This window comes from Solenopsis invicta, chromosome 11 (genome assembly GCF_016802725.1).
Source record: "Solenopsis invicta isolate M01_SB chromosome 11, UNIL_Sinv_3.0, whole genome shotgun sequence".
In the NCBI taxonomy this organism is placed as follows: Eukaryota; Metazoa; Arthropoda; class Insecta; order Hymenoptera; family Formicidae; genus Solenopsis; species Solenopsis invicta.
The window spans coordinates 17,152,915-17,179,525 of NC_052674.1; the positions used below are offsets into that span (position 1 = coordinate 17,152,915).

The 26,611-nt window shown below is 34.2% G+C and overlaps 2 protein-coding genes across 4 annotated transcripts in view; one reads left to right on the plus strand and one right to left on the minus strand.

Moving 5' to 3' along the window:
* LOC105202889 (eukaryotic translation initiation factor 2 subunit 2) overlaps positions 1 to 10,697 on the plus strand; it is a 53,862-nt gene extending 43,165 nt beyond the window's left edge. For all 3 annotated transcript variants that reach the window (XM_039454777.1, XM_039454778.1, XM_039454779.1), the window contains 2 exons: positions 8,522 to 8,806; positions 10,076 to 10,697. In XM_039454777.1, the coding sequence (XP_039310711.1) occupies positions 8,522 to 8,806; positions 10,076 to 10,120 (330 nt within the window). In that variant the 3' untranslated portion in view covers positions 10,121 to 10,697. The remainder of the gene's footprint in view (positions 1 to 8,521; positions 8,807 to 10,075) is intronic.
* A 13,191-nt stretch (positions 10,698 to 23,888) lies between these two features.
* Positions 23,889 to 24,842, minus strand: LOC105202890. Its single transcript, XM_011171579.2, has one exon. It carries the CDS (start codon positions 24,840 to 24,842, stop codon positions 23,889 to 23,891), a length of 954 nt encoding a protein of 317 aa, XP_011169881.1.
* Between the last annotated feature and the right edge of the window lie 1,769 nt (positions 24,843 to 26,611).

The window sequence follows — 26,611 nt, forward strand, 5'->3', positions numbered from 1 at the left end:
CACAGACTCTAGGGACTCTAGTAATTCCCAGCTAAGTCACCGCAAAAATGTTTGTTGAAATGAAATTTTTTCTTTTTTTTAAAGCAGTCAGTTAAATTAATGGTGCTTGTTTCCTTGGTAAGTCTGGAGACGTTATGATCATAAACATATACCACTTCCAACCTTCCACAGGATTTTCATTTTTCGTGTATAGATTTGCAAGTTTCTTATATGAAAGAGTCAAACTTCAATGTGATTTTCCAATTTAGTGACTTCAAAATGGCGGTATCAGACTGCAGTCAAGTAGCGACCTCCCCTCAAATCATGGCAAAACTATGAACTTGCGTGCGCAGGCGCCCGCAAGGCGGAAGGGTTTAAATGCGCATATTGCGCGTAATGATTCAGAAAGGATAAAAGTAGTCTGCAGAGTTTTACTCTAGGGTACACAAGGGTGGAAAATACATTTGTGATAGGGATGTCATATTTGTTCAGGAAATGATGTCTGAGCTTGGAGGCATAAGAAGTTAAAGGGCACTGAAAAATGATGTGATTGACGTCTTGTTTATAAAATCCGCAATTACAGGCCGAGAAGATTACCATTCTTTTAATGTAATTCGTAGTTTAGGTTATAATGTTTACTTTGGATTCTGTTGATGAGAACAATTTTTTTTACTATTAAGTTGATATTTATAATACCATGGCTTCTTGGTAAATCTTTGAAAAAGTAAAGCGTGTTCTTTTTTAGTGTTCAGAGCTCTAGATACATCCGATTGTAATTGTATAATTTGAGTTTAGCTTCAGTGAAAAAATCAGAGAAAGATATCCGGAATAGTGGCACGTATCCTTCCTTGCAAGCCTTCTTAGCCGAGTTTGTTACTCGGAATACCCTTATGAGCGGGAATCTAGCATAAAGTAACATGAATTTCTTTAAGTTTGAGGATATGAAGTTTATAAATAATTCTGAATAAGATGTGACTGGTTTTGGCGGGATTCGGCCGGATTCGGCCGGAGAGGGCCTGATGACGCTGAGAGGGTCGAAGAAAATGGTGACTTTCTCCCATCCAAAGTCTTCAATTAAATTTACTGCTTCCAAAATAGCCCATGCAGAAAATATTGATATTTTCGATGGAAGTTTGTGACTGATGTTTTTATTGAGTTGTGAAATATAGATGCTAGTGCCAACTGAGCCCTGCTCCGTTAATTTAGATCCGTCTGTGAAAATCTCAATAGTGTCTGGTGGGAGATTGAGCCTGTCAATAGCATAAAAATCTGAAAGATTTCAACGCATGAAGCGTTTTTTTTAACCTAATAAATGAATGATCAGTGTTGGGCTTAAAGGTTGATAGAATAAGATCGTATGCGAAGCATGGCCATTCAGATTATAGATGGCTTTTATAGATGGAGATTTGAGCATTTCTGATGCGGATGTAAGTGTAAAAAATGAGTACTTTTCTAAGGATGTGGGTGCGATCGTCCGGACGTGCCGCTGCGTAAGCAAGAGCTTCCAGGTGTCTTACAACAGGATTGAGTTTATTGGCAAAACATGCATATAAGTATTTTGAATTAAGGTATTCTAAACGCGCTTCTAGGGGAGGTTTTTGCGGCTCCGATAACAGTACATTAATCGGGGTGGATTTACGGTATCCTAGAGCTATTCTTATATATCTGTACTAGGGTCTCTTTAAACTCAAGGCAAGACGAGAATTGTTTTTAAAGTTAAGTGTTTAATTGCCGTACTCAATAGTGCCTCTGAGAATTGCTCTGTAAACATTAAGTAAGAGTTGTGAGTGACCGCCCCACCAACTTCCCGCAAGAGAGGAAAAAATATCTGCAAGTTTTCTATCCTTATTTATGAAATATTTTAGGTGTGCATGACCTCTTAGCCTATCATCAAGAATAACACCCAAAAAACGAGTTTCTCTAACCCTGGGAATGGGAAAATCATTCTTCAGAACTTCTGGGAGTAGGACTTGACCAGATCTCTTATTAGTGAAAACTATCAGCTGAGACTTAGTCGGAGACAGTACAAGATTTCTATTGAGCAGAAAAGCGAAGACATATTCCAAAGCCTCCTGAATGAGCTCATGTGCCGATGCCAAGCTAGAAGAGGACACTGAGAGCATAATGTCATTAGCATATTGGGTGATGAAGACATGTTCTAGTAAACATTTACTGATGTTTTTGAGGTGAAGATTAAATAATAAAGGTCTTAAAGAGGATCCTTGTGGAGTGTCTTTGTGCGACAAAAAGGGGCTCGTAAGTTTACCATTGTTGACCACAAAAATTTTTCGCTCAGTGATAAGATTTTCAATGAATCTGTGCATGAATTTGAGGATACCGATGTTGAGCAGATCTGTGGCTAGGATTGACGGAATGACATTGTCAAATGCCCCTTGAATATCCAGAAAGACACCGCCCACGAACTCTCAGCCATCCGGCGTGAACAAAGCTTATGAGTGTGGTCAAGTTGTCCATACATGCCCTACCTGCTCTGAAACCGGATTGGAAGTTGAATACGGAAGCACACATCTGCTTTCCACATACCACTTAAGTCTAAAATATATGGTTTTTTCTAGGAGCTTGAAGACACAAGATAATAATGAGATTGGTTTGACACTTTTCCCGCCAGATTTGGGGATGAATATGATAAAAACTCTAAGCCATGATTCCGGGAAACATCCCTCAAAAAAGAGATTATAAATTTCTATGAGTGTCTCTAACTCATTTTTTGGAAAAGCATTGAGAATATTGTAATCAAATTAGTCCGGAGTGGATGAGGCGCTCATACTCTCCAGTGCCCCAGTGACCTTAAATGAAATTGGCATGTCCAGACAACTCTCCTCAAATAGATAGTTTTGAGATGAAGGGAAAGATAAACTGATCTCTGTTCTGAATTCATGCAGACACGTGGGAGGACAGAGGCAATGCACAACTTTTGCATTGCCTCTGTTTGAAGAGAAGAAATGATTTTGGGATCCAGCTTAAATTGAGCTAGATTTCTTTTCTTGAAAGCTTTAATAATGGACCAGATCTTTGGAGTGGGTGTTTTATGATTGAATGGTTGATAAAAGTTTTTTCAAGCTGTTTATTTTTGTGTTTTAAGAATCTTAGAGCAGATTTTTTTTGTAATCTATAATTGTTAAAGTTTTCCAAAGAAGGAACCCTTTTGTAAATTGATAAAGCTTGTTTTTTTGCGTCCACTGCTGTTTGACAAGTGTCATTGCACCAAGGCGGAGGTATTATAGTAGTTGTCGAGGAAATTTTTTAGATCGCGGGAATTTGTGTTTTTTGGAATAACATTGAAAAGTTTGGATTTGATTTATTAATAAAGTCCTCGTCATTTTTCAGCGGCGTTTAAGCCCTCAAGCGACGAAACTTCAATTAGAAAGTTACTGCAAATATTAAAAAATTTATTTAATTGTACTTGACTGAGTATCCATTTATATTTAAACTGCTCTCGGATTTCGGTTTTGCCGCATATCGATGTGTGCACTGGGAAGTGATCGCTTCCCCAAGTGTCTTTGCTCTTGGAGGTCAGACAAAGAAGAGCCAGGTTGGGAGAGACAAGTGTTAGATCTATAATGAAATTTCTAAAACCAGGCCTTTGCAGCAAAGTGGGATGGTCATAACTTAAAATTAATAAATTGTGACACTCTATCGTTTCATATAACCTGTTACTGATAATGTCATTGAAAGAGTTGTTCCATGCCGTGTGGTGGCAATTGAAATCACCTACAGAAATAGAATAGTGAAAAAGATTTTTCAAATTGAGTAAGTTGTCGAAAATTTGTCTGGGCGTAGATTGTTCTGGATGCCGGTAAATGTTACAGATGGCTAGAGTTTGCTTGTTTAGTAACAGAGATATACCCATAATTTTTATGGAGGCATGGGAAATATGACTCAGATCAATTTTAGAAAAAGGGATATTGTCCCTGATCAGTATACAGATCCCTTTTTCTCCCTGATTTACAATATCTTTCCTAACAGTCTGGAAGCTCTTAAGAGAGAATGTAGAGTCTTCATAAAGGATGGATTCCTGAATGGGGTGCGCACGATTGGACACCACCACTCATAGCGGCCGATGTCTAGAGTTTTTCCACTGATCAAGTGCTGTGAGTGGTGGTGTCCAATCGTGCTGTGTCCAAAAGGGTGTCACCCTTCCTGAATGCACATGATGTCAAACAGCTTAGTTCGTGCCTGCCGAAAAGGCAGCTTGCTTCTCAAACCCTGGCAGTTCCACTGGGTTAGTCTGAGATTATTTGGAGTAATGTCATTATTAATTTAAAACTTGTGATTTTTATGTGTCATTTTAGATAGATGAAAAATGTGCAGATGCGTGAATGCAATTATAAATAAAGAAAAAACATAAGTTTATAAATAAGTTATTAGAAGTTAGTTAATTATTTAGAGGCGCCAGCATTACTGGCACATGAAATTTCATCAAAGTTTTGTGCATTACTGAGATTACGATTATAACCATTAGATCCGTGCAAATGAGTTGACTGTTCCCCGAAATAAGATTTATAGAAATTCCAGAATCTTTCTTGAATGGCACTGTAGTTGCCTTTGAGAAAAAGATCTTCTTAGATATCCTTAGATATGGTTACGAATAACTCTTATAGGAATTCCCCAGAGGAAAAACCTTATAGATTCCCCAGAGGAAGAACCAACTGAAGTGTTCTCTTAATTGCCTGAATAATTGCTCTTTTATGAATTTGAATATGACTCCATTATCTGTGAGGGTGGGGGAAGGGTCTCGTATTAAAGAATTTGTTACATTCCCTTGGCTGAGATTCCCGCATCAGAGGGAGGTATTTTAAAAACGCTTCACTTGATGATTTGGACTGCGAAATATTAAAGAGCGACGGAGATTTCTTGTCCTTAGGGCCTTCATAATTTCTGGAAGAAGAATATGACGTACCAGCGGTAGCTTTAGCGTATGAATAACTCTAAGGATATGTTAGGTTATGGCATTTGGGGACGCCATTTCTTCCGTCATATTACTTAGTCTCTCGAATCTGTTTGTACAGAAAATATTGTTAGGAAAGTTATTTAAGTTGAAATTAGATAAATGTTTAAGCGGAGGAAGCTGGGGGAAATTAGTGAAATCGATTCCGACTTCATACTCATTAAACGGGTTGATATTAGAGTGCAGACCAGGCAAGAAGAGGAGGTTTTGATTAATTCTTTTCATGGCCTCAACAAGATAGATGTTTTCTGTCGCCGCTAAAGAGGCGATTAGTTTTTGGGGTTCTAAAAGAGGACAACTATTATCAGTGGCCAAGTGCGGTCCTCTGCAATTCACACAGACAAGCGCCATGTCTCATGGGGCGTATCTGTTCTTGGGAGTGTCTATCCCCTCCACAGTACAGACATCTGGCGGCACTCTTGCACGCAGGGCTTATGTGCCCTAACCTGTAACAATTATAGCATAGCTTAACCTTTGGTACGAAAGGTCTGACATTGTATTTTGTCTTGAATATAAAAATGTTCTTAGGTAGAGTCTGACCCGCGAATTTGATCTGAATAGTCGAGGAGGGAATAAATTGATAAATTTCGTCAACCTTCCTTTTTCTATACAGCCTCCTAACTTCTAACACTTTGGATAGGAGACTTAATCGCTTTGGCGATACGATCTCCTCTAAAAATAGGGGGAATATTGCTAATAATTCTTGTTCTTAATATGCGAAAAGTGGGAATGAAAGCCTTGAGGCCGTGAAGTTTCAGTAACGTAGAGACCAATAGGCTATTGACAGCAGCCGCTGATCTTAAAGTCAACATGGTTTTGCCTCGGCCAATTTTTTTATTCTCAATAATATCATTAGAAACTATCTTGATTACGACGTCGTATATTTGCAACGGATGTATAATTTTTGTACTATCTTTGTTAATGTCATAAATGTAAACTATAAATAGGCCTTTATCCCTCTCTGGATATCTATTAGTGTTTATGTTTTCGTCTTGAAAAATGTCAATATCATTACTTGGTATAGTTCAGGGTGTAGATGGACATGAGCTCTTTACTTCCGTGTTAAGATTTACTTCAGAGTAACCCTTTAAAGTGTGTATTCAAAGATGCACAGTGAAATTCTAACCTTAGTATGCATTGTACGCAGGCGTAGATTTAAGTTTATTCTTATGTGTTAATTTTGAAAAGGCATTATCAACAAGCAAAACGCAAAAGTATTTTTGCTTTGATTTGAAATTATAAATACCTAGAAATACATAGAAACAAACCCTTAAACACATAAGTGGGTCTGAGAGACCTCACACGAAGTTTCGAACGCTTGCTGTGTGAAGACGGAATGAGATAAGAGGTTAGGACCAGGACGTAAAAAAAGTTTGAAATCTCATGTTTTGATTGATATGGTTAATCAACTTTTTTGATGAACTACAGTTCAAACGGAATGACAGCGAAGTTTTGTTGTGGTTAATGCGATCCTTATAGTGTGTGAGTGAAACTTTTTTTGTGAGTAATCTTATTTAAAGAAAAACTTGACAAAACACGTTCTAACAGGTCCGTTTGTGTATGTTACTTTGTCTAAAGTTGAAATACTATAGTGCCGTGAAAAAAAAAGACTTCTGGTAGGGTCCAAATATATTATGAAACACATCAATTTTCAATCTTTGATATCTTGAGTTTATTAAAAATACCTTATATTCGCCTTGCTACGTAAGTATATTTTTTAATAGAAATGGCAGTGACATAATTTTTTTTTGAAAATTTGATTTTGTAGTTTTAAAATGTCGTAAAGTTTTTAAACATTTTTTGTTAAAAAAATGATTTTTTTTTAAGTGGATTTTTAAACACCCAAAAATACCTCATTTTCCTTGTTACATAATTATACTTTTTAAAAGAAATGACAATACCATAATTTTTTGTTGAGAGTATGATTCTTTAGCTTTAAAACGCGGTATTTGAAAGTTTTTTTTGTGAAGATATGATTTTTTAAAGGAAAAGTGAATTTTTGAACAATTTCTAATTTTTGCTTAATTGTTTTTCTTTTATAACTTAATAAATTATTTTCCATCAATGCCGATTATGCAGTCACATTTCTGAGATTCTGAACTTTCATGTGAAAAAAAGATTGTTGAAAAATGTTGATTGGAACCAAAGTTATAACTTTTCAAATTTGAAAAAGTTTCCCAGACCCGAAATGTGTTTACGTATTTTATGGGATTGGTGTGTTTAAGGGTTAAGTAATATCGAAGATAACGTTTCAAATGTATGTAAAATGTTTTAATAGTAAATATCAAGAAAAATAAATTATATGTCTCTTAGTATTTTGACAAAAAGTACCGTTCTTTTTTTTATTGTAAAGACGAACTTTTTACTGCGTTACTCTAATTTTTAAAATATCCGTTTTTTTCTTTGTATAAGTATTTCGGAAACTATACGAGATGGCCAATTAATTTATAAGAAACAGTTGATTAGTACCTTCACCTTTGTAATATATCTGAAAACCAAAATCATTGGCGTGGTGTCCCTTAAATCATTGCCGTCAGTATTTTTTTTACACTTCATAACAAAATAAACGATGCAAAAAACCAAATTCGTATTAGTGTGGCATATTTACGATTGCGCAGTAGAAGTGTGGCATTTAAGGTTTAAAAAGGAGAAAAAAATGTATCTTGCACTTTTTTAAGCTGGAAAGCCTCCTTGAATAAATAAAATAATAAAATAAAATATATTTATAAATTTGGTAATATTATATATAAAGCTCTAAGAACTAAAATATTGTATGCTTGTGCATATATGTAAAAAGCAGAAGCTATTCTATACTGCTTTTATTTTTTTTAATACATTTGATTTGAAATATTTTTATTACAGTTTTATAAAATATTACACGCATGAAACGTTACAAAAAAAACTCTGTAATTTAATGATCAAACATTTATAGAACATAGATTTTTTATAAATAAATGTGTATAATTTTTTTTCCAATGTGTTTTATCACAGTTAAATATTCTTTTTGTCGTACTTACTGCTCACAAATTTTTCTTGCTGACAAAGAAGCTTATGTATTGATCATAAAAAAAAACTGTAATATCATTACTGAAATTATCACAACATAAAAGTTAATACTTATTAATATTTTATAATATCTATGTAAAAAGCAGAGATTAAACTATATTGCTATTTTTTAAAATAAATTGTAAAGTATTAGACTCGGAAGAATTAAATGAGAAATATAACAAAATAATGCCAAAATGAACCGACACTAGATGTTTGTATGTATATAATAATTATTAGATTCCGGATCTCGGTGGCGTTTTCTTTCACTCCGAGCGTCGCGCACCGTAAGAAGCAGGGCCGCACACGATAATATCCCGTTTGCTACGCTAGACCACTACTAGCCTAGGCGGTTCTACTTCTTGCAGTGCTCGGAGTAAGGAAAAACGCCATCGGACTCTGATAATTATATTATTAATATAATCACCAACTCATGCAAACTGCGCCCCGAATATTTTGTCGATCGTTAAAACATACTATTTTGTAATTGTTAAAATAATTTTTATCTGAAATATTTTTATTTTACAGATTTGTAAAACATTACACAGACAGCCAAAACATTTACTTGACTTTTTGCTAGCGGAGTTGGGTACAAGTGGCTCAGTTGATGGTAACAGCCAGTTAATTATTAAGGGTCGCTTTCAACAAAAACAAATAGAAAATGTTCTTAGAAGATATATCAAGGAATATGTCACGTGTCATACGTGTCGCTCACCCGATACTATTCTCCAAAAGGACACTCGACTCTTTTTCTTACAATGCGAAACCTGTGGTTCAAGATGTTCTGTTGCCAGCATAAAATCTGGATTCCAGGTAAATTATTCTTTAATTTTTAACTAGAAATAAAATATACTTTCTGACACAATTCTAAGTATCCTATTTTAATTGCCCCAGACAATCATGCAAACTGCGCGCTATCGCAATATTGTTTGATATCGTCTGATGTTTAACCACTTCCCTGATTTAAACTTAATTTTTTTAATAAAATTAGCAATAATATTGATAAGACTCGTATGAATATAATTTAGGAATATACAATAATTGGGCTTACGAGCTGGACGTTTTGCAAGAGATCAATGACCGCAAACTATACATAATTAAAACAAATAAATTTTTTTACGTTAATTAACGGTCTTTTTTAATGTACAAAGAAGTTTAAACATATAAAATAAAAATTTAGATTTTGTTGCATTTTCCACATTATTATGTTTTGCTGATTGACAATTCAAAATTTGTTGCTTATCGAAGTCAAAAATTGTCCCGATAAAGTCTCCGTTATATAAACATATGTTGGATCGTATCGTGATAGACTATGATAGTCTTATGGATTATGATAGATTTTTTGAGACATTCTTTGCTGATAGCACATGTTCAGACATGCATAGATACGAATTATAAATTCATAAATAAATAAGTGAATAAAAGTAAAATAGTGAATAAGATAATTATCAAGAGAGAGTCAAACTAAGAATAATTACTATACTTTGTTAAAAATAAATCAATAAATAAAGCTTAAAAATAATTCAATAAATTAAATAAAAGTCAAATTTTAACACTTAAACACACTGTTGGAAATTCTCCTGAAACTTCGATGGCTTGCTGTGTGGAAACGGAATAAAAAGAAGATTTTTACTGTGACGGAATAAAAAAGATTTTGACTGGGTGAAAAAAAGTTTGAAGTTTCTCCTGTCGATCGTTATAGTTGACTAACTTCATTGCTCAACTGAAATAAAATGGTATAAAAGTAAAGTTTTTTCAGGAAAGTCTTCCAGAGTCTGTTTAATAGTTAAAAATATAAAATAAATGCACGTTAAAATTATAATTGAATTGAACAGAAGAAATAAAAAAAATTTATGTATAACATCATATATTCATCATATATTGTAACAATTTCAACTATCACTATTGGATTACTCGTCTTAAAAACTACAAGAAATTTGTTTACTTTCTATTTTATTTTCCCCAAGCACAACAAGAACTGGCTTTCATAACATCCTTTGAATAACACAAGTTATAATTTTAAATTATTTTCTATCAAATATAATTTCATTTTTAACATAATTTTTTTTATATTTATTTCAGGCTGTCACTGGAAAACGTGCTGCTATTCGTGCGAAAACTGCCTAAGCACCTATCTAAGAAGATGCTAGTGCAAATAAAACATGGAATATAAATAAACGTGGAATATAAAAACGTTACAAGTGATTACATCTTGAATTGACTTGAGTACAGAAGTGTAGATAGTATTAATTCGGATCATAAATTTAATATCGATTCTTATATAAAGAGAAATTAAGATGGTTTGGTTTTTAAGATTTTTAAAGATACAATTAATTTTTTAAACACCAAAATCTCATCATTTTACATGTTATGAATTGTAGTGTTCTGAATCTTTGATTCTTGGAAATTTTGATCCTAATTTTTTTGTTTCAGAAGTCTTGGAATTTTTTTATTTTTAAGATTTTTTTCTAATTGTAAAAGATCTTATATCTTGGCATGAACGAATTTTACGACTCAATTCCTCAACCTATACTTTAAATTATTTAAGCCGTCGGGTCTCCTATACATAAAATTATTTTATTTTAAAATGCAAATTTCTCAATATATTAGTCATTTAACTTTTTCAAATTACATGCCTTATATTTGTTCTTTATCATAATTAAATATGAAAAAATTGTCAATACCATTAAAATAAGTCATTTAATATCTATTTTTATTTTTTTTGTTAAGTCAGCATTCATTTGTTAATAAAAACTAACAAGGGGAGGATCAGGTGAGTCACCCTGGGATTTTGATCCCAATTTTTTTAGTTACTCTGGAGACGAAAAAAAAGTTTACGTCTCCCGGCGTTGGATCGAATAGGCCTTAGTTTCGAAATAATAAATTTGTGAAAATTAGCCATACCGCGGCGCGCCATATGAGCCTTCCCGGTAAGTGTTTTCCCAATCAGTGCAGTCGGCTCCGTGCTTTAGGTGCTTGCTTCACAATCGTAAGATCTGGGTTCGCTCCCGGATGTGTGCAATATTTTTTTTTTTCTTTAATAAGTGTATTTATCTTGATGATATTGATCTTGTATGCAAATTTTTAAAATAGAAAATTTAATTTAATATCACTTTCTAAACATTAATTTAAATTTAATTTAAATTCAAATAATAATATTTGAAATAATAAATAGGTAATAATAATAATAATAATAATATATAAGTTATTTGAAATGGATAACATATAAAAGCAACGTATCTAAATTTTCAAATTGTTTAATTTAAAATTTAATTGGAAATAATATTAACAGTATTTTAAAATTCTAGTTTTTAAAACAATTAATCGTAGAAGAATACCAGTGTTAAATTTAAACAATTTGAAAATTTAGATACATTGCCTTTATGTTATCCATTTTAAATAACTTATATATTATTATTATTACTACCTATTTATTATTTCAAATATTATTACTTGAATTCAAATATTCTTCAAATTAAATTTAAATTAATGTTTAGAAAGTGATATTAAATTAAATTTTTTATTTTAGAAATTTGCATACTATATCAATATTATCAAGATAAATACACTTATTAAAAAAAAAATAAAAAAATATTGCACACATCCGGGAGCGAACCCGGATCTTACGATTGTGAAGCAAGCACCTAACGCATGGAGCCGACTACACTGGTTGGGAAAACACTTACCGAGAAGACTCATATGGTGCGCCGCGGTATGGCCAATTTTCACAAATTTATTATTCCGAAACTAAGGCCTATTCGATCAAATGCCGGGAGACGTAAACTTTTTTTTCGTCTCCAAGATAACTAAAAAAATTGGGATCAAAATCCCAGGGTGACTCACCTAATCCTCCCCTTGTAAGTGAAACATCTACAATACTATTTTCATGTTTATTTACGAGGTGTGGCAGAAAAGTAATGAGATTTTTTTTGCAATAATTTTATTTTATTTTTTTACATCAATGTTATTCTTTTCAAAGTAGTTCTCTTGGGCAGCTATACATCGGCGGAGACGTTGTTTCCAGTCTTCGTAGCACTGCTGGAAGATCTCAACTGGAATCACCTTTAGCTCTTTGGTTACGCTCCCTTGGTTACGCTCCCTTGGTTATTGATAGTACCAAGATGACGACCTTTTAAGTGATTTTTAATCTTGGGGAATAAAAAAAGTCACACAAACTGAGATCCGGCGAATAGGGGAGCTGAAAACTACAGAAATCCATTTTTTTTGTCAAAAAAGGGAAAAAGGGATTTCAAAAAAAAAGGATTTCCGTAGTTTCTTAGCCCCCATATTTGCCGGATCTCAGTTTGTGTGACTTTTTATTCCATATCAAAAATCATTTTATAGGTCGTCATCTTGGTACTATCAATAACCAAAAGAGCGTAACTGAGGAGCTGTAGGTGATTCCAGTTGAGGCCTCTCAGCAGTGCTACAAAGACTGAAAACAACGCCTCCGCTCATGTATAGCTGCCCAAGGGAACTACTTTGAGAGGAATAACATTGATATATAAAAACAAAATAAAATTGTTGCAAAAAAATCAGTCATTACTTTTTTGCCACACCTCGTATATGTAAAAAAACATTTTGTTTAGCTGTATGAAGAGTATCCGATTGTTAACAATAGAGCTAAGCAGTAATGTATTATATTATTTTTTGTATATACAGTAATCAAATCCAAGACAGGTTATTGCAAAATTATTATAATTTTAAATTGCAAATTATATATTTTCTTTATCAAATTTTTAAAACAATTTTTGCAGGAATAGCTTTTTTCTTAAAATAATTTATTTAATTATATTTGCCGATCAATATAAATTTGTCTCAAACTTTTGTACGTTTTTCTAAGTTCCTTCAAAGAATTTGATGAAAGATCACTCAACAAATATGTATAATATAAATAAAGAGCTAATCAGTAGAGGAAATCATTTTTTATTTAATTTATTCGACATTTCTTCAGATAATTTAGCAATATATTGTGAGTTCAAGAATATAAAAATTATTTAGTTCGTACTAATCAAAATTTAAAAATTAAAAAGAAATTCTTACTGATATATCTTTGTTTTTCCTTTTGTGTACTTGGCTAAGAGAACATCGTGTTAATGTACGGATGTATTTAATGAAATTAAATACTTATTTTCAAACGTCCGGGTCTCAAAATGTTTCTCTTCTGAAGAGCGCTGCGCAGGGAAAAGGTTTAGGACAATAGCAAGAAACTATTTAGTAAGTCAATTATCGGTAAGTTGATCAAGCGTGAAAATCGAGTGTAATTGCTTAATTTGATAATAAGCGGGAGAAAAGAAAACATACTACGGCTGTTACTTTTGACTTGCTTTGAAGTTTTGGAAGAATTTGAAGCTTCAAAGTTTAAGGCGTCTTCGAAGTTCAAAGCTTCAAAAGCTTCATAGATTAACTTCAAAGCTTCAAAAAATATGTAAACGAAGTATCGTGTAAATGAAAAATTTATTCAGAAAATGCTACAAACATTGTAAATAAGAAATGATATACAGGATGTTCGATAATGTTTGTCCCCACGTTTTACCATAGGAGCACGCATTTGTAATTTCTAATATAATAATATGTTAGAAATATATATCCATCAGTAAATCATGCTTCTATGGTAAAACGTTGACACAACCATTATCGAACACCCTGTATATGCTCAACATATGTGAAACTATTTCTTAAACTATCTGTGAAAAAATTTGAAGGGATATAATATGAAGTATTACATATTAATAATTAGACTTGATACATGTAAAGAAGAAAAAATAATGATCGACGAAACAATTCAATTAAGAAGACAAAAGAAGCAAATACAAATTTATTAAATTAAATCATTCTTATATCTAGCTCGATTTAGTGAAAGCAAGTCAACAAAGAAAAGGTCAATAACGAGCGAACAACACGATGTTATTTGTACGTAATTGATAATTTATTTGAAAACATTTGGACGTTTCGGTTTAACTTAACCCTCTTCAGCCGAAATTATTAAACAATTTTCAAAATCTTTGCATTATTGAAATAGTTAAAATTTTGAACAATTCTCAAATCACATTTACATGACACTCCCTTGTGAAATCGCAAAATAAATATATCACTTTTTATCGATTCCAAACGATAAAACGGCACTTAGACGAATTTTTTCGGGGATTACTGACATGAATAACTTCTATTTATCTTGTTCTAATCATGATTTTTTGTATATTGTGTGTGTCGAATCTGTGATGTGGCTTATTATGTTTGATATTTACATTGTCTAAAACAATTAAATATCAAACATAATAAACCACATCACAGATTCGACACACACAATATACAAAAAATCATGATTAGAACAAGATAAATAGAAGTTATTCATGTCAGTAATCCCCGAAAAAATTCGTCTAAGTGCCGTTTTATCGTTTGGAATCGATAAAAAGTGATATATTTATTTTGCGATTTCACAAGGGAGTGTCACACTTAGGTAACATTTAGGTAACATAATTAGATGATTTTGAAACTATCAGTTTTGGCCGAAACTCGGTTTTAAAAGGTGAAATCATCCCTTGTGTGTATAGCAGTTTTCAGCTTTTTTTCGTTATATCTCAGAAACTATTCGAGATATCAAAAAATGTTTTATACAAAAGATTTACAATAAAATTACCTCTATTTAGTCACGTTAATAACATTTTTTAAAATAATTATTTAAAAAATTATTTTAAAAAAATATTATTGACGTGAATAAATAGAAATAATTTTATTATAAAACTTTTGTATAAAACATTTTTTTTATATTTTGAATTGTTATCGAAATATGGAAAAGCTAAAAATCGCTTTACACATAAGGACTGATTTCACCCCTTAAGGCTCCTGAGTACTCGCCGCGGCCATATTGAAGTCGTGACGTCAGAAGCGAGAAATTGCGTGAAATGACACGTAATTTTGTCCAACATGTCATTTGTAAATAAAGCCAATTTGAATAAAACAGACTAAGCAGATGACTTTAAAACACTTCTAAATATCGGTCACGACTATCCTTTTTTCGCCTGACAATCAGTAAATAGTCGTAAAAAGCATGTAAAATGACGTCTATTCAGACAGGAAAACACACAGACAACTATTGAAAGGAGTGAAAAATGTACTTTTACGTATAAAATTTAAAGAAACTTTACTCGCGGTTTATTTTTACGAATTTGGTAAATACGAGACAAGTCATATTTTCACAATGAAACACGTAATAACAAAATGACACGCACGATAACATTTTATCGTCAATTTTATCTGTCACGTTTCACGTGTATTCTAATTTTATTCGCGACGGAATGTCGCTACCGTCAACGCGGAATTCTCGGCTGAGGAGTCAGGAGCCTTAAAACCGTATATTGGTAGCAACTGATATTTTTTAAAATCATCTAATTATGTTACCTAAATGTATGTAAAGTTTCATTAAATTGTTGTGAAACTTTGTTTTTTGGCAATAAAACTTTTAGAACTTTTTAAAAAAGTATTAATTTTATTAACGAAATAAACTGCTATCATTTCCACACCACCTTTGAGATAGAATAGCATGGCGCGCTTTTTTTATAGATTACCCCCGTAGGTCTAATCTATTTTCTATTTCATTCTCTATTTTTTAATACACGAATTTCAAATACTATCCTCATTCTTTTGAAAGATATGTCAAGAGGCTCGGTCGAGCGTCGCGCCAAAGTAGACGCACCAGCGAGAGACCGACCTCTTTTACGCGAGTCAACGAGTTCCACACATACGAGATTATCAGATCTTAGTAACGGCTGGAATGATCAAGTTCTGAGTAGTCTTAATTGATAGCGTGGGGGCGAATTGTATAATAAAATTGTTTTTATTTTTTCTCTCCGTGCCCTACGAGCGGAGATATCGCGACGCAAAGTCTAAATTTCGACGTTTTACATGTAAGAAACGTCGTCATTGTCGTCGTCGCCTTTCAGGAATTCTCCCTTTCATATTTTCTACACGAGTGGCGCTGGCATACATCAGTCAGCCGTATGCGACTTGTGGTGTAGTACTTGATCATCATCATAGCCGTTGTGACAGGTTCTTTAACCTGATATTTATTCGTCAATCGTTAACAATAATCTTGGTCCGCGGGGCAGTCCGACACTTTTTCAACCAAATTCGTCTGTTTCGTGTAAAAACGCGTCAAATTGATCGAGTCTATTCATCAATATAGAAGATCGCAGGTAAGTTATACGTCGTATAAGTTATTTGTCAATCAATTTACTTCTTGTAAATATAAGAAAAAACAGAATGTTAGTGTTATTAGAATGTTTGTTTCATGTAGTTTAATATCTTGTATATTAGTTTATATTTGTTGAAATGAATCTGTATGTATTGTAAAAATTGAAAATGAGATATCGTATATTACTATGTTAATCATATATTGTATTATAACACTTGGTATTGCGCATCAAATTTTCCAAGTGTTATAACACATGATTGACAAAATGTACATGAATATTGTAACGAAACAAAGCTAATTGGAATGCGCGTTATTAATTCTGTCTTTGTCTTCTTACTTTCTTACAATGTGTATTTTTATTTTTCTCAATGGAAATATGCTTTGCTCTGTTAGATCTGTCTGCAATTCATTAATGCAATGTATAATTTGAATAAATTGATATTTGAAAAAAGTATCAAATAATTGAAGGATAAAATGAAAAAATTGAAGTATAAAATGATTGGAGGTAGATCTGACAGAGTGAAGCACATTTGTCTTGAGAAAAGAGAAAAATACACATTATAGGAAAGTAGGAAGACAAAAATAGATTTAATAACGCGCAGTCTGTAATTAGCTTTGTTTGGTTACCACATTTATGTGCACTTTGTCATTCATATGTTATAACACTTTGAAAATTTAATGCATAGCATTCATAAGAGCATAATACATGATATTTTATTTTCAACATTCAGAATCAGTGAACAACTTACACTTTTGTTCACCTTTGCTTGCATGTCCTATATGATAAGTGTAATATTCATATCAATTAATTTTTATATTAAAGAAACTGCTGGGAACTTCAAACCATATTTATTTGAAGATTTATTGGAAATTTTTATGGTGAATGAATTATTGTCGTCACTTCTGGTACTATGAAATGCAGAAAAAAATTATGATGCACACGAGATTAATCCATACCAGTTTTTTTTCATTATACGCGAGTAATAACGAAAACTAATAAGTGTTCCAAAATGATTTTAAAAAATCTATTTGAACTTGTTGTTTCTATTATTCTTCACAATCTTGTAATGTTGAAATCATGTCTTTTATTATAAAAAAAAATACATATTGCTTAACACTACAAAACGCGTGAGATCAGTATAAAATTTTTACTTTTTCAAAAAAAAAGGTAAAAAAGGCGCCAAAGTGTGTGTGTGTGCGTGTGCGCGTGTGCGTGCGCGCGCGCGCGCGCGCAGCTTGTCTTTAATTTTTTTTCAAAACCCAAGTACTGTTTTTGTATTAAGAGAAAAACTTTTCTATGCTAACCCATGTGGTAATTACGTTTAACTTTAAATCTACAAAATTAAATCTGCTAATTCTACAAATTTGAAGTATTACAATGTACTTTGTATTCTCATTGAAAAATTTTCCTATTCTAATCCAAGTGGTATGTATTCAAAAAAATGTGTGAAATCTTTAAATTGCGCCAATTATAATTATTTTGAAATAACTGTTGTATAATAAACGTACCTCAAATCTTTATTTTTCTTTCTTTAAAACCCAAGTGGTAATATTTTTGTACTTTAACAGAAAAATTTTTCTATGCTAACCCAGTACAAAATCAGTCTAATCCAAGTGGTGATATTAATTTTTTCTAAAATAAAATTCAAGTAGTACTTATGTTTGTACTTCCATTGAAAAATATTTCTATTTTAACCCAAGTGGATGTATTCAATTTTAATAAGTTTCAATGGAATATATAACATTTAATTTCAAAGAATTAAAGAGGAAACACAAAGCCCACTACTTCATCCCATCGAGAATCATTGAATGCGACCGTTAATTTTTGTTGCATCTTTGCTTATCCATACCGACATAGAGAGTCGTCGTTTTTGTAGCTATATTTTTAACTGATGAAAATAAAAGTGTCCTTCACGTATAGGTTCGTTTACTTTTTGTATGAAGCGATTGATTGTTGCTGATGGAAAAGAAGCAGGTAGATATTTTTTAAAAGTTTCATACACGTTCCGTCTAGCTAAAATAAATATATATGATGCAAACAACTTTAAATCTTGTTGATATCTATGCCTTTTGTTATATTTCTTTTTATTAATCGTAGCTGTTTGTACCAAAGATTTGAGAAAATGACTTGAATTTGACATTAAGTCCGCGATTGCAGTTTTTTCATTACATTTTTGTTCCAAACAAGCGGATATAGTTTTCCTCAGATCATTATTTTTCACCAAAACCGATTCCATGCTATCAAGAATATCGACATAATTCGTAATTCTTAATTGTCCTTTAGTTGCACGATTTAAAGATCGTCTTTGTTGTTCTAATCTTGAATATTTTGGCAATTTCCATTTTGACAAATCATTGGAGCTTAATTAGGGCTCTTTGTTGCACCGAAGAAACTGTACCCCGTCAGATTCTTCTAATTCAAAAAATTCGAAGTATTATTTTTTTGCAATGCTGATCTAGTTGTAATTTCATTTTTATTCGATCCGCATTTAATTTTTTTTTAAATAGATTTTGTAACTTCTGTGACAATGTCTTTCTCGGCAAAATTTTCTGCTCCACCTGAACGATAAACAGTTGCCACTGTTGCTGAATATTTTTTTCTTTCCTGTATTGACATCTTCTGAATCCTTTCCGTTAGAATAGCCAAGTAGTAAAGAAGGATCCGCATCAATAGTTATATTTTCTGAATCTTTATTAGAGATAATTTTAGTGCTTTTGTTCCACATCTGAACCAGGGGAGAATTGACATTTGGTTCATGTATCGTTTTTGTTTTAGAGGTATTGGTATGACAACGTTTTAAATGTCTTTGGTAATTTGATATTATCCGCCTATTTGAAAATTTGCCCACAGTTTGCGGTGTAGAACACCGCAAAAAATGCAATCAACTTGCAGAGAAAGTGGTTGGCGGAGGAAGCTCTTGTTGAGAAATATTATTGTCATCATTAATTGTCACAGTAATATTAAGTACTGCAAGTTTTTCACTTTCGTATTTTTTTAGTTTAATGTTGTTGGCAACAGTAAACGATTTTATACAATTTATTATTAATTTGGACACTAACATTCTATCTTTGTTTAGGTCAATATTGTCGTTTGTAACACTTTTGTCATTCTCAACTGATATAGAAACCGAACAACCTAGGTTTTTGGGTTTCGATTGCTTTGTTGCATTGCTTTGGGCTCTAACTTTTTGCTGAAAATGTTTGACTATAGCAAGTAACAAAATTTTATGGCCTGATGGAATCTTGAATGAGGATGGGCATTTAGCATACAAGCCATAATAATGTTGTGCAGGTTTTTGTTTATCACGACAATATTCCATATCGGTTTTTCCAAATTCTTCCAATTCTTTTACATTTTCTTCCGAGAAAGAACGTAAAGATAACCCATTATCAAATCCAGTTAAAGTCAACAAATTTTTTAAGTATATTGGAATCTTCGTTTCCAATGCTGTTTCAATTTCATTCCAGAACAGGACATTATTTTGCTGAAATCGTCTATTCCAACAGCATTCAACTGTAAAAAATTGTAGTTTTTTCTTGAGTAAGCCAGAAAAATACAATTTGATAAAAATACATGTAAATATATATATTTTGTGTTAATTTGGCAAAAGATTTTTTTTGATATCTCTCTCAATATTGGAATCAGAAAGAAATTAACCTTAGTTCTGTATGTACTCACTGTTCATGATACATAATGAAACAATAGCATTGAAAATTTATAACTATTTAGAGATAATTACGAATCCATTTGTACATTGTAATGTCATTCATTATTTGAATATATAATTATTCATCTAGGAAAAGATAAAGCTTCTATAATTCATTATATTAAAACACATTTAATTTCATGATTTCATACACTTTTTTATAAGAAAAATTCAGTAAATAAATGTAAATCTTAAATTGAAATATTTTATGTGTACTTAAAGACATAGCTCGGCATAGACATACAGTCTATCTAATAAAAGCGTGACCAAGATAAATTTTAAATTACTATAACAAATTTTAAAAATTATATATGAATTACATTTTTAGTGCTACAACGCTCTATATTAATAAACTGTTTAATCACCGCTGTTATCAATTATTTTCTGACTTTTAACACTGACGAGGCATACATCGTCAAATCAATCGAATCTGTCGAGATAATTGTTTCACCATAAATACTTTTTTCCACGCATCTCAATTGAATTTGCTTGTGATTGTAATGGCCAACCTTACGTTTCGATATCATTTTTCTTTTTCCATTTGCAAGAACGACTCAGATTTGAATCCAAATTTGATGCTAAGAAAATGGTCAAAATTGATCAGAAGTTGTAGCGTTTTTTTTAATAAATACAATGATGTATAATTTATCAAAATTATTTTACAAATCATAGAAGTTATGTCGGTTTAAAGTTTTGCGGGCAACTAATACCATTTCAGTTTCGCCCCTGCGGTGTTGCTAACTTCCGACTTCCGTTTTGGTGATTGACGTGTAACATTTTGATATCTGATTATAATATTTGGTGTAATAATTTTATAAACCTGTAGAATTTTGTATTCTTATTACTTAGATTTTACGTACATCGAATATTATAATCAGATGTTAACACGTTACACGTCAATCGCCAAAGCGAGAGTCAGAAGTTAGCCACACCGCAGGGGTGAAACTGAAATGGTATTAGTCGCCCGCGAAACTTTAAATTAGGGATGTTTGATTCGATTCTTTACAAGATCGATTTTTTTGGTTTAAAAATCGATTTTTTTAATCGGATTTCTGGTATTCGATTTTTTTGCAAATCGATTATTTACTCTAAGAATCGAAAAACCGATTCTTATTTTTAAAAATTATTTTTTTTTCTTTACCTGTTGCCCTTAAAGCGTCGTCTACAATAGAGACTGAAATTGAAGTTACGTATGATATTCTGGACGCGGCCATGCTGTTATTTCTGAATTCAGTGTCCATTAAAGATTAGTAATTATAAAAACATTATATAATTTTATATTACAAATAAAAAATATAAAAGTACATAAAAGGAACGTATGTAAACAAAAAATGATATGAAAGCAACCTATATTTTAACAAATTTTTTTTTCAAAAACTTAATGCTTAATTACATAATTACCTGTTTTATTTATTGGTTAAAGTTTTAAAAATGAAAATCTTAGAACTAATAATAGTTAATTTAAAATTGATAAAACGTTAATAATTAATTAAATATTAATGTACGTTTTAATTATATATATAAATTTTTAGATCGATTTTTTAGATCGATTTTAGCAAGATCGATTCTTTGATTCCAATTTTTTTGCAGAATCGATTTTTATGATTCGATGCAAAATCGATTTAAGAATCGATTTTTATAAGAGAATCGAACATCCCTACTTTAAATCGACATAACTTCTACAATTTGTAAAATAGTTTTGATAAATCATACATCATTGTATTCATTAGAAAAAACGCTATAACTTTTATCATATAAAAATATTCACTTTACCATGCAAAAGTTGTGCATGTCTCTTCGTTCTTTAACATAGATAAATTCTTTAAGTAACACTGTGCTCAATAAAGTTTAGTTCAAATCATTTAATTTGATATTATATTTATTGCGTCTATCTTTGTTAGTTTACAAGATAAAGGGCGGTGGCCACTTATGGGAGGGTTCCGATAGCGCACATCCCGATAGGCCACCAACCAATCATCTTGACTTATCTAACCCAATCTACGGAAAATCCCTAGGCATCTGCCATTGTGAGTGGTTGTGCGCTATCGGGACCCGCCGAGTTTTGATAGACGTCGAATCTCTTCGAAAATGAAAAAGGGATCTGAGTAAAGTAGAGACTGCGAGATAATGCTCATTTGAGTTTATTCAAGCAACTGAACTCAGTACATTACGGCGAGCGTCGTGTCGGCCAAAAATGCTTGGGACACATGAATAAGGCAAGGTACCGACACGAGGTAAACATGTGAGATCAGCATGGTCTCAGTACTGCTTTAACGCAGAATGATCGGAATTTCCGAAGTGGAAGCGGAATATCATCACATAGCGCAAACAGTTGTAACACAATGATTTTATTACTTACCTTAACATACATCGGCGCCAACTGAATCTCTTTTAAATAATAAATTATACAGAGTGTACCAGTAGAATCCGGACAATTTTTCAATTAAAATTTTTGCCATATAATAAGTTGTGAGCCGGTAACTAGATAATATTCAAGTAAACGTCATTTATTGTGAACAAAAACATAACTTTGTCTTGGCCAAGCTGGTAAAGTAGTGTCCAGAATATAACCGGAGAAGAGCCGTGTTTGTTGAAAATCTTTGCGCGGGACGTACCGTATCCGGAATAATAAAGTTCTCCGATTACCCGAAATCGACATTATTCATCGCTATACGGCTTCCAAAAGATCCGAAGAAGGTTCTAAGACGGCCACTTAGTGCAGAATTGGCTTTTCGAAAACATGAAAATGTGTCGGAGCAAGGCATTTTGGCTTGCTAACAGCCTGGACTTTGTCCGCTGAATTATTTCGTGTGCTACGTGTTTGAGGGACACTCCAACAAGACTCGACATCCTAACGTTGCATTGCTGAAAGCCGCTATTGAGGCATGATTCACGTGTATGGTGAATGAATTTTTGACAAAGACATGCGCGCGCTTCTGGCCCAAAATTGAAGCGGTCATCAAAGTAGAAGGGGGCTATATAGAATAAAATTGTTTTTTAAGAATGCCCTAACCCAAATATAAAAATGTTTTTCATACGATTGTTATTAAAATAAATAATTCTGAAAACTTACAATGGATTTTTTTTTATTCTACTGGTACGCCCTGTATATGTGAAAATGTACAACGCCTTTTACACATTTTAGAAAATCGCGGATAGATTTTCCTGCATAATTTTATTAATTTTCTTTTCAATTTCTGAAAGATCGTGATGTGAAAGATCGTAATGTAACAACGATATTTGTAATCAGAAGAATTGCCTGCATCTTTGTAAACAGCGATTCATTGAATAAAAAAGGCAAGAAGAAACTTATCATATGTTATTTGATCGACACTATAGTGTAATTGAGGTGCAGATAATTTATTTATTATCTTATCTTAATTTTATATAAAGACCATATTACAAAAATCGGCTCTGTACAAAATTTTGTAACTGTATAACAAATAAGCTAAAAAAAGTTATATTGCAAAATGTTGCTTCTACGAGACACAAAATTTGAATGTAATTACATGTGCACCAAGAGTAAGAATGCATTCCAGATAGCATTACATTCTTTGCATAAAAAGAGAAATACTTGCTAATTACAAGTTTCTCTTTGGTTGCAGTCATGTTGTTATATCGCAGAAGTTAATCCCTTTGTATAAGACTATTTAAAGGAATAGGAAAGAAACTGTTTTTAAGGCAACTGAAGGACAATACTGTACGAAACTTATTAGTATAAAATTTCCAATATTAATAAATATTTATCATAATTTTTTTTTATAAATATTATAGAAATATTTTATACATATTTTATATACATGACAAAAAAGATTATAAAAATATTTATTCAAAATATTGTTAAAATATTTATTAAATATTTTCTAAAATATTTATGGTAATTGAAGGATAATAATAATAATAATAATAGAACTGAAGGGGCGGTCCTCGTTTGAAGATCCGCCTATGACACGCAGACTATTGTCCATTGTGTCTCCCTCCAGTCGTTCGCTACTTACGAGAGCCCCGATTCTCTCCAAAAGAGACTCAGGTCTCTTATAGGTAGCCTGCTAATCTGCCCTGGCTCGGGAAATGCCGAGCCTAGCAGTTTTAGTCTCAGCCCTGCATAGGCCGGACAATTACAAAGAAGGTGGAGACTAGTCTTTTCTTCCTCCTCACAAGCCCTACACTCGGCCGTATCGGATCGGCCCAGCCTGTGCATGTTGTAATTGAGGACCCCATGGCCAATCAGTATTTGCACTACTAGCCTGGCGTCTCTTCTACTCAAGAACCTTATGTCTCTTACCAGGCCCTCACCAGGTGTTTTCCCCAGTAGAGTTCCGGCCTGTCGACATTTGGTCCTCAGTTTATTTTTCCAAAACTCGAGGTGCTCACTCCGTAACCAGGCCCGAATCCTCCTCCTACTTAGACAGAAAGGGACCCCCAGCGGCGGTCCCGGCCGGAACACCTCCATTCTTGATGCGGCTCTGGCGAGCCGATTAGCCTCCTCATTGCCCTCGATCCCCGAGTGACCGGGGACCCAGGTCACGATAACTTCTTTATCCCTCGCCAGCTTCTCCAGTGGATTTCTGCAGTCCCAGACCAGCCGCGAGGTATAAATCGGAGCCTCAAGTGCCTTGATAACAGCTTGGCTATCCGAGCATATTCTTACGCGCCCACCTGTCTCCTTTCCTCCCAGGGTCAGTTGGGCACATCTTAGGATCGCCACAATCTCCGTCTGAAAAACTGTGGCGTACCCATCCAGGGACAGGCTTTCCGCCACCTTCCTTTGTCGACAAACGATGCTCGCGCCGAAGCTTGTACCCGTCTTGGAGCCGTCTGTAAACCAGAATTCCCCGTCCCAGGCCTGATCTAGTGTCCCGGGTTCTTTCCAGTCCGCGAGCCCTGTGACATGCACTTTAAAGCGTCTGTCCAAGGCCCGAACTGCTGGCATCTTATCTTGCTTCATTCCAAAGATGGAATCAGTCAACACGCCACTGGGGAACCTAGTGTGCGCAGTTCTCTCTTTTCACTTTAATTCACAAGCTAGTCGGTGTGCAGCAATCACCACCGCCCCCACCACCACCTGGTGAAGTGGTTAACTCCCGAGCATAATGCCCAGGCTGCTACTGGCGTGGTTTGCATTGCATCCAGAGCCCCTCTTAAAATCAGAGCCCTGACGTGTTCAAGCGCTACCACCGCCGCTTTCTTTCGCGCCACCACACAACTGCTGCGTACGTAAGCCTAGATCGAAGTATTGCAGTGTAGATCCAACAGACCATCCTGGGCTTCAGCCACATCTGGCCTAAGATTCTCCTGCACATGCAGAAGTAAGAGCACAGGCTTTTACAGCAGCTTTCAAGATGTTCCCTCCAGGACAGCTTCTTATCTAAGATCCCAGATATTTCACTGATTTAGCTGGGGCTAGTTTTGTACCTTCAAAGATGGGCCCTTTTATAGTGCCCACTTTATATTTGCGTGTGAAGACAACAAACCCTGTTTTCAGTGGATTCACTGACAAACCGGTCCCCCTGCACCACCGCTCTACCATTCCCAGTGCATTCTGCATGAGCTTCAAGAAAGGGTCCTCAAACCAGTAGAGCCACGTCATCAACGTAGCCCTGTACAAAAAAGCTCATCTCACTCAGCTTCTCAAGCAGCCCATCCACCATCAGGTACCATAACAGTGGAAAGAGCACCCCACCCTGGGGACACCCCTTCTCCACCCGTCCACTGACTTTCGTTGTTTCAGGCGAAGCTACGACTCGTCGCTCTAGGGGCGGATCCTAATGGCGCATGGCCGATAGCCCACCACCACTCACAACGGCCGATGCCTAGAGTTTTTCCGGTGTTTGGGTTAGATAAGTTAAGATGGTTGGTTGGTGGGCTAATGCACCGTGCGCTATCGAATCCTGTCCTTGCCCTAGCATGCCCCGGATCCACTCCACAAGTTTCTCCGGCACACCCCTCTGCAACGCTTGTTCACACACCATCTTGTGCGGGGTGTTGTGTAAAGCACCCTCTATATCTAAGAAGGTACTCACTGCATAGCCGCGCCTCTCCAGCTGCCCCTCAATAAACGACACGGTTGCATGAAGAGCCGTCTCCGTGGAGTACCCTATGCGGTATGCATGTTGCGCGTAGTGCAAGGGGCGCCGCAAAAAAACAACGCGTCGACCAATTTCTCCAGAGTCTTCAGGAGAAATGAAGTCAGACTTATCGGTCTGAAGTCTTTAGCAGAAGAGTAGCTCGCTCTTCCCGCTTTCGGGATGAACACCACTTTCGCCAGTTTCCATGCACTAGGCATGTAGCTCAGAGCCAGACATGCCCTCAAAGTCCTTGTCAGAGGTCCCGCGACCAACTTCAGCCCCTCTTGTAGAAGAGCCGGAAAGACTTGATCTGGTCCCGACTTAAAGGGTTTGAAGGTAATTATTGCCTATTTCACTTTTTCGGGCTTGACAATGCTGGCCGCTAATCTCCAGTCCGCTTTACGAGCCCTTCGCGAGCCCGCCGCATCATGGGCAAACAGTTCTCCGTGCTCCCTACGAAAGCCCGAAAAGCTGGCCTCCAGCAAGAGGGGAGCGGTGTCTGCACCAGACACTGCTCCCCGGTCACCATCATCCCATCAGAGAGACTAATGGAGTCTAGGACGGCATCTGGGTTTTTGGCTAGAATCCTGCATAGTTTTGCAGTCTCGGGCACGTTTTTTACGGACTCGCAGAACTCTTTCCAGCTTTT

Bases quoted from the DNA above. Each gene is read 5' to 3' on its own strand.
- LOC105202890 (XM_011171579.2), bottom strand. From the start codon at position 24,842: ATGAAGCAAGATAAGATGCCAGCAGTTCGGGCCTTGGACAGACGCTTT.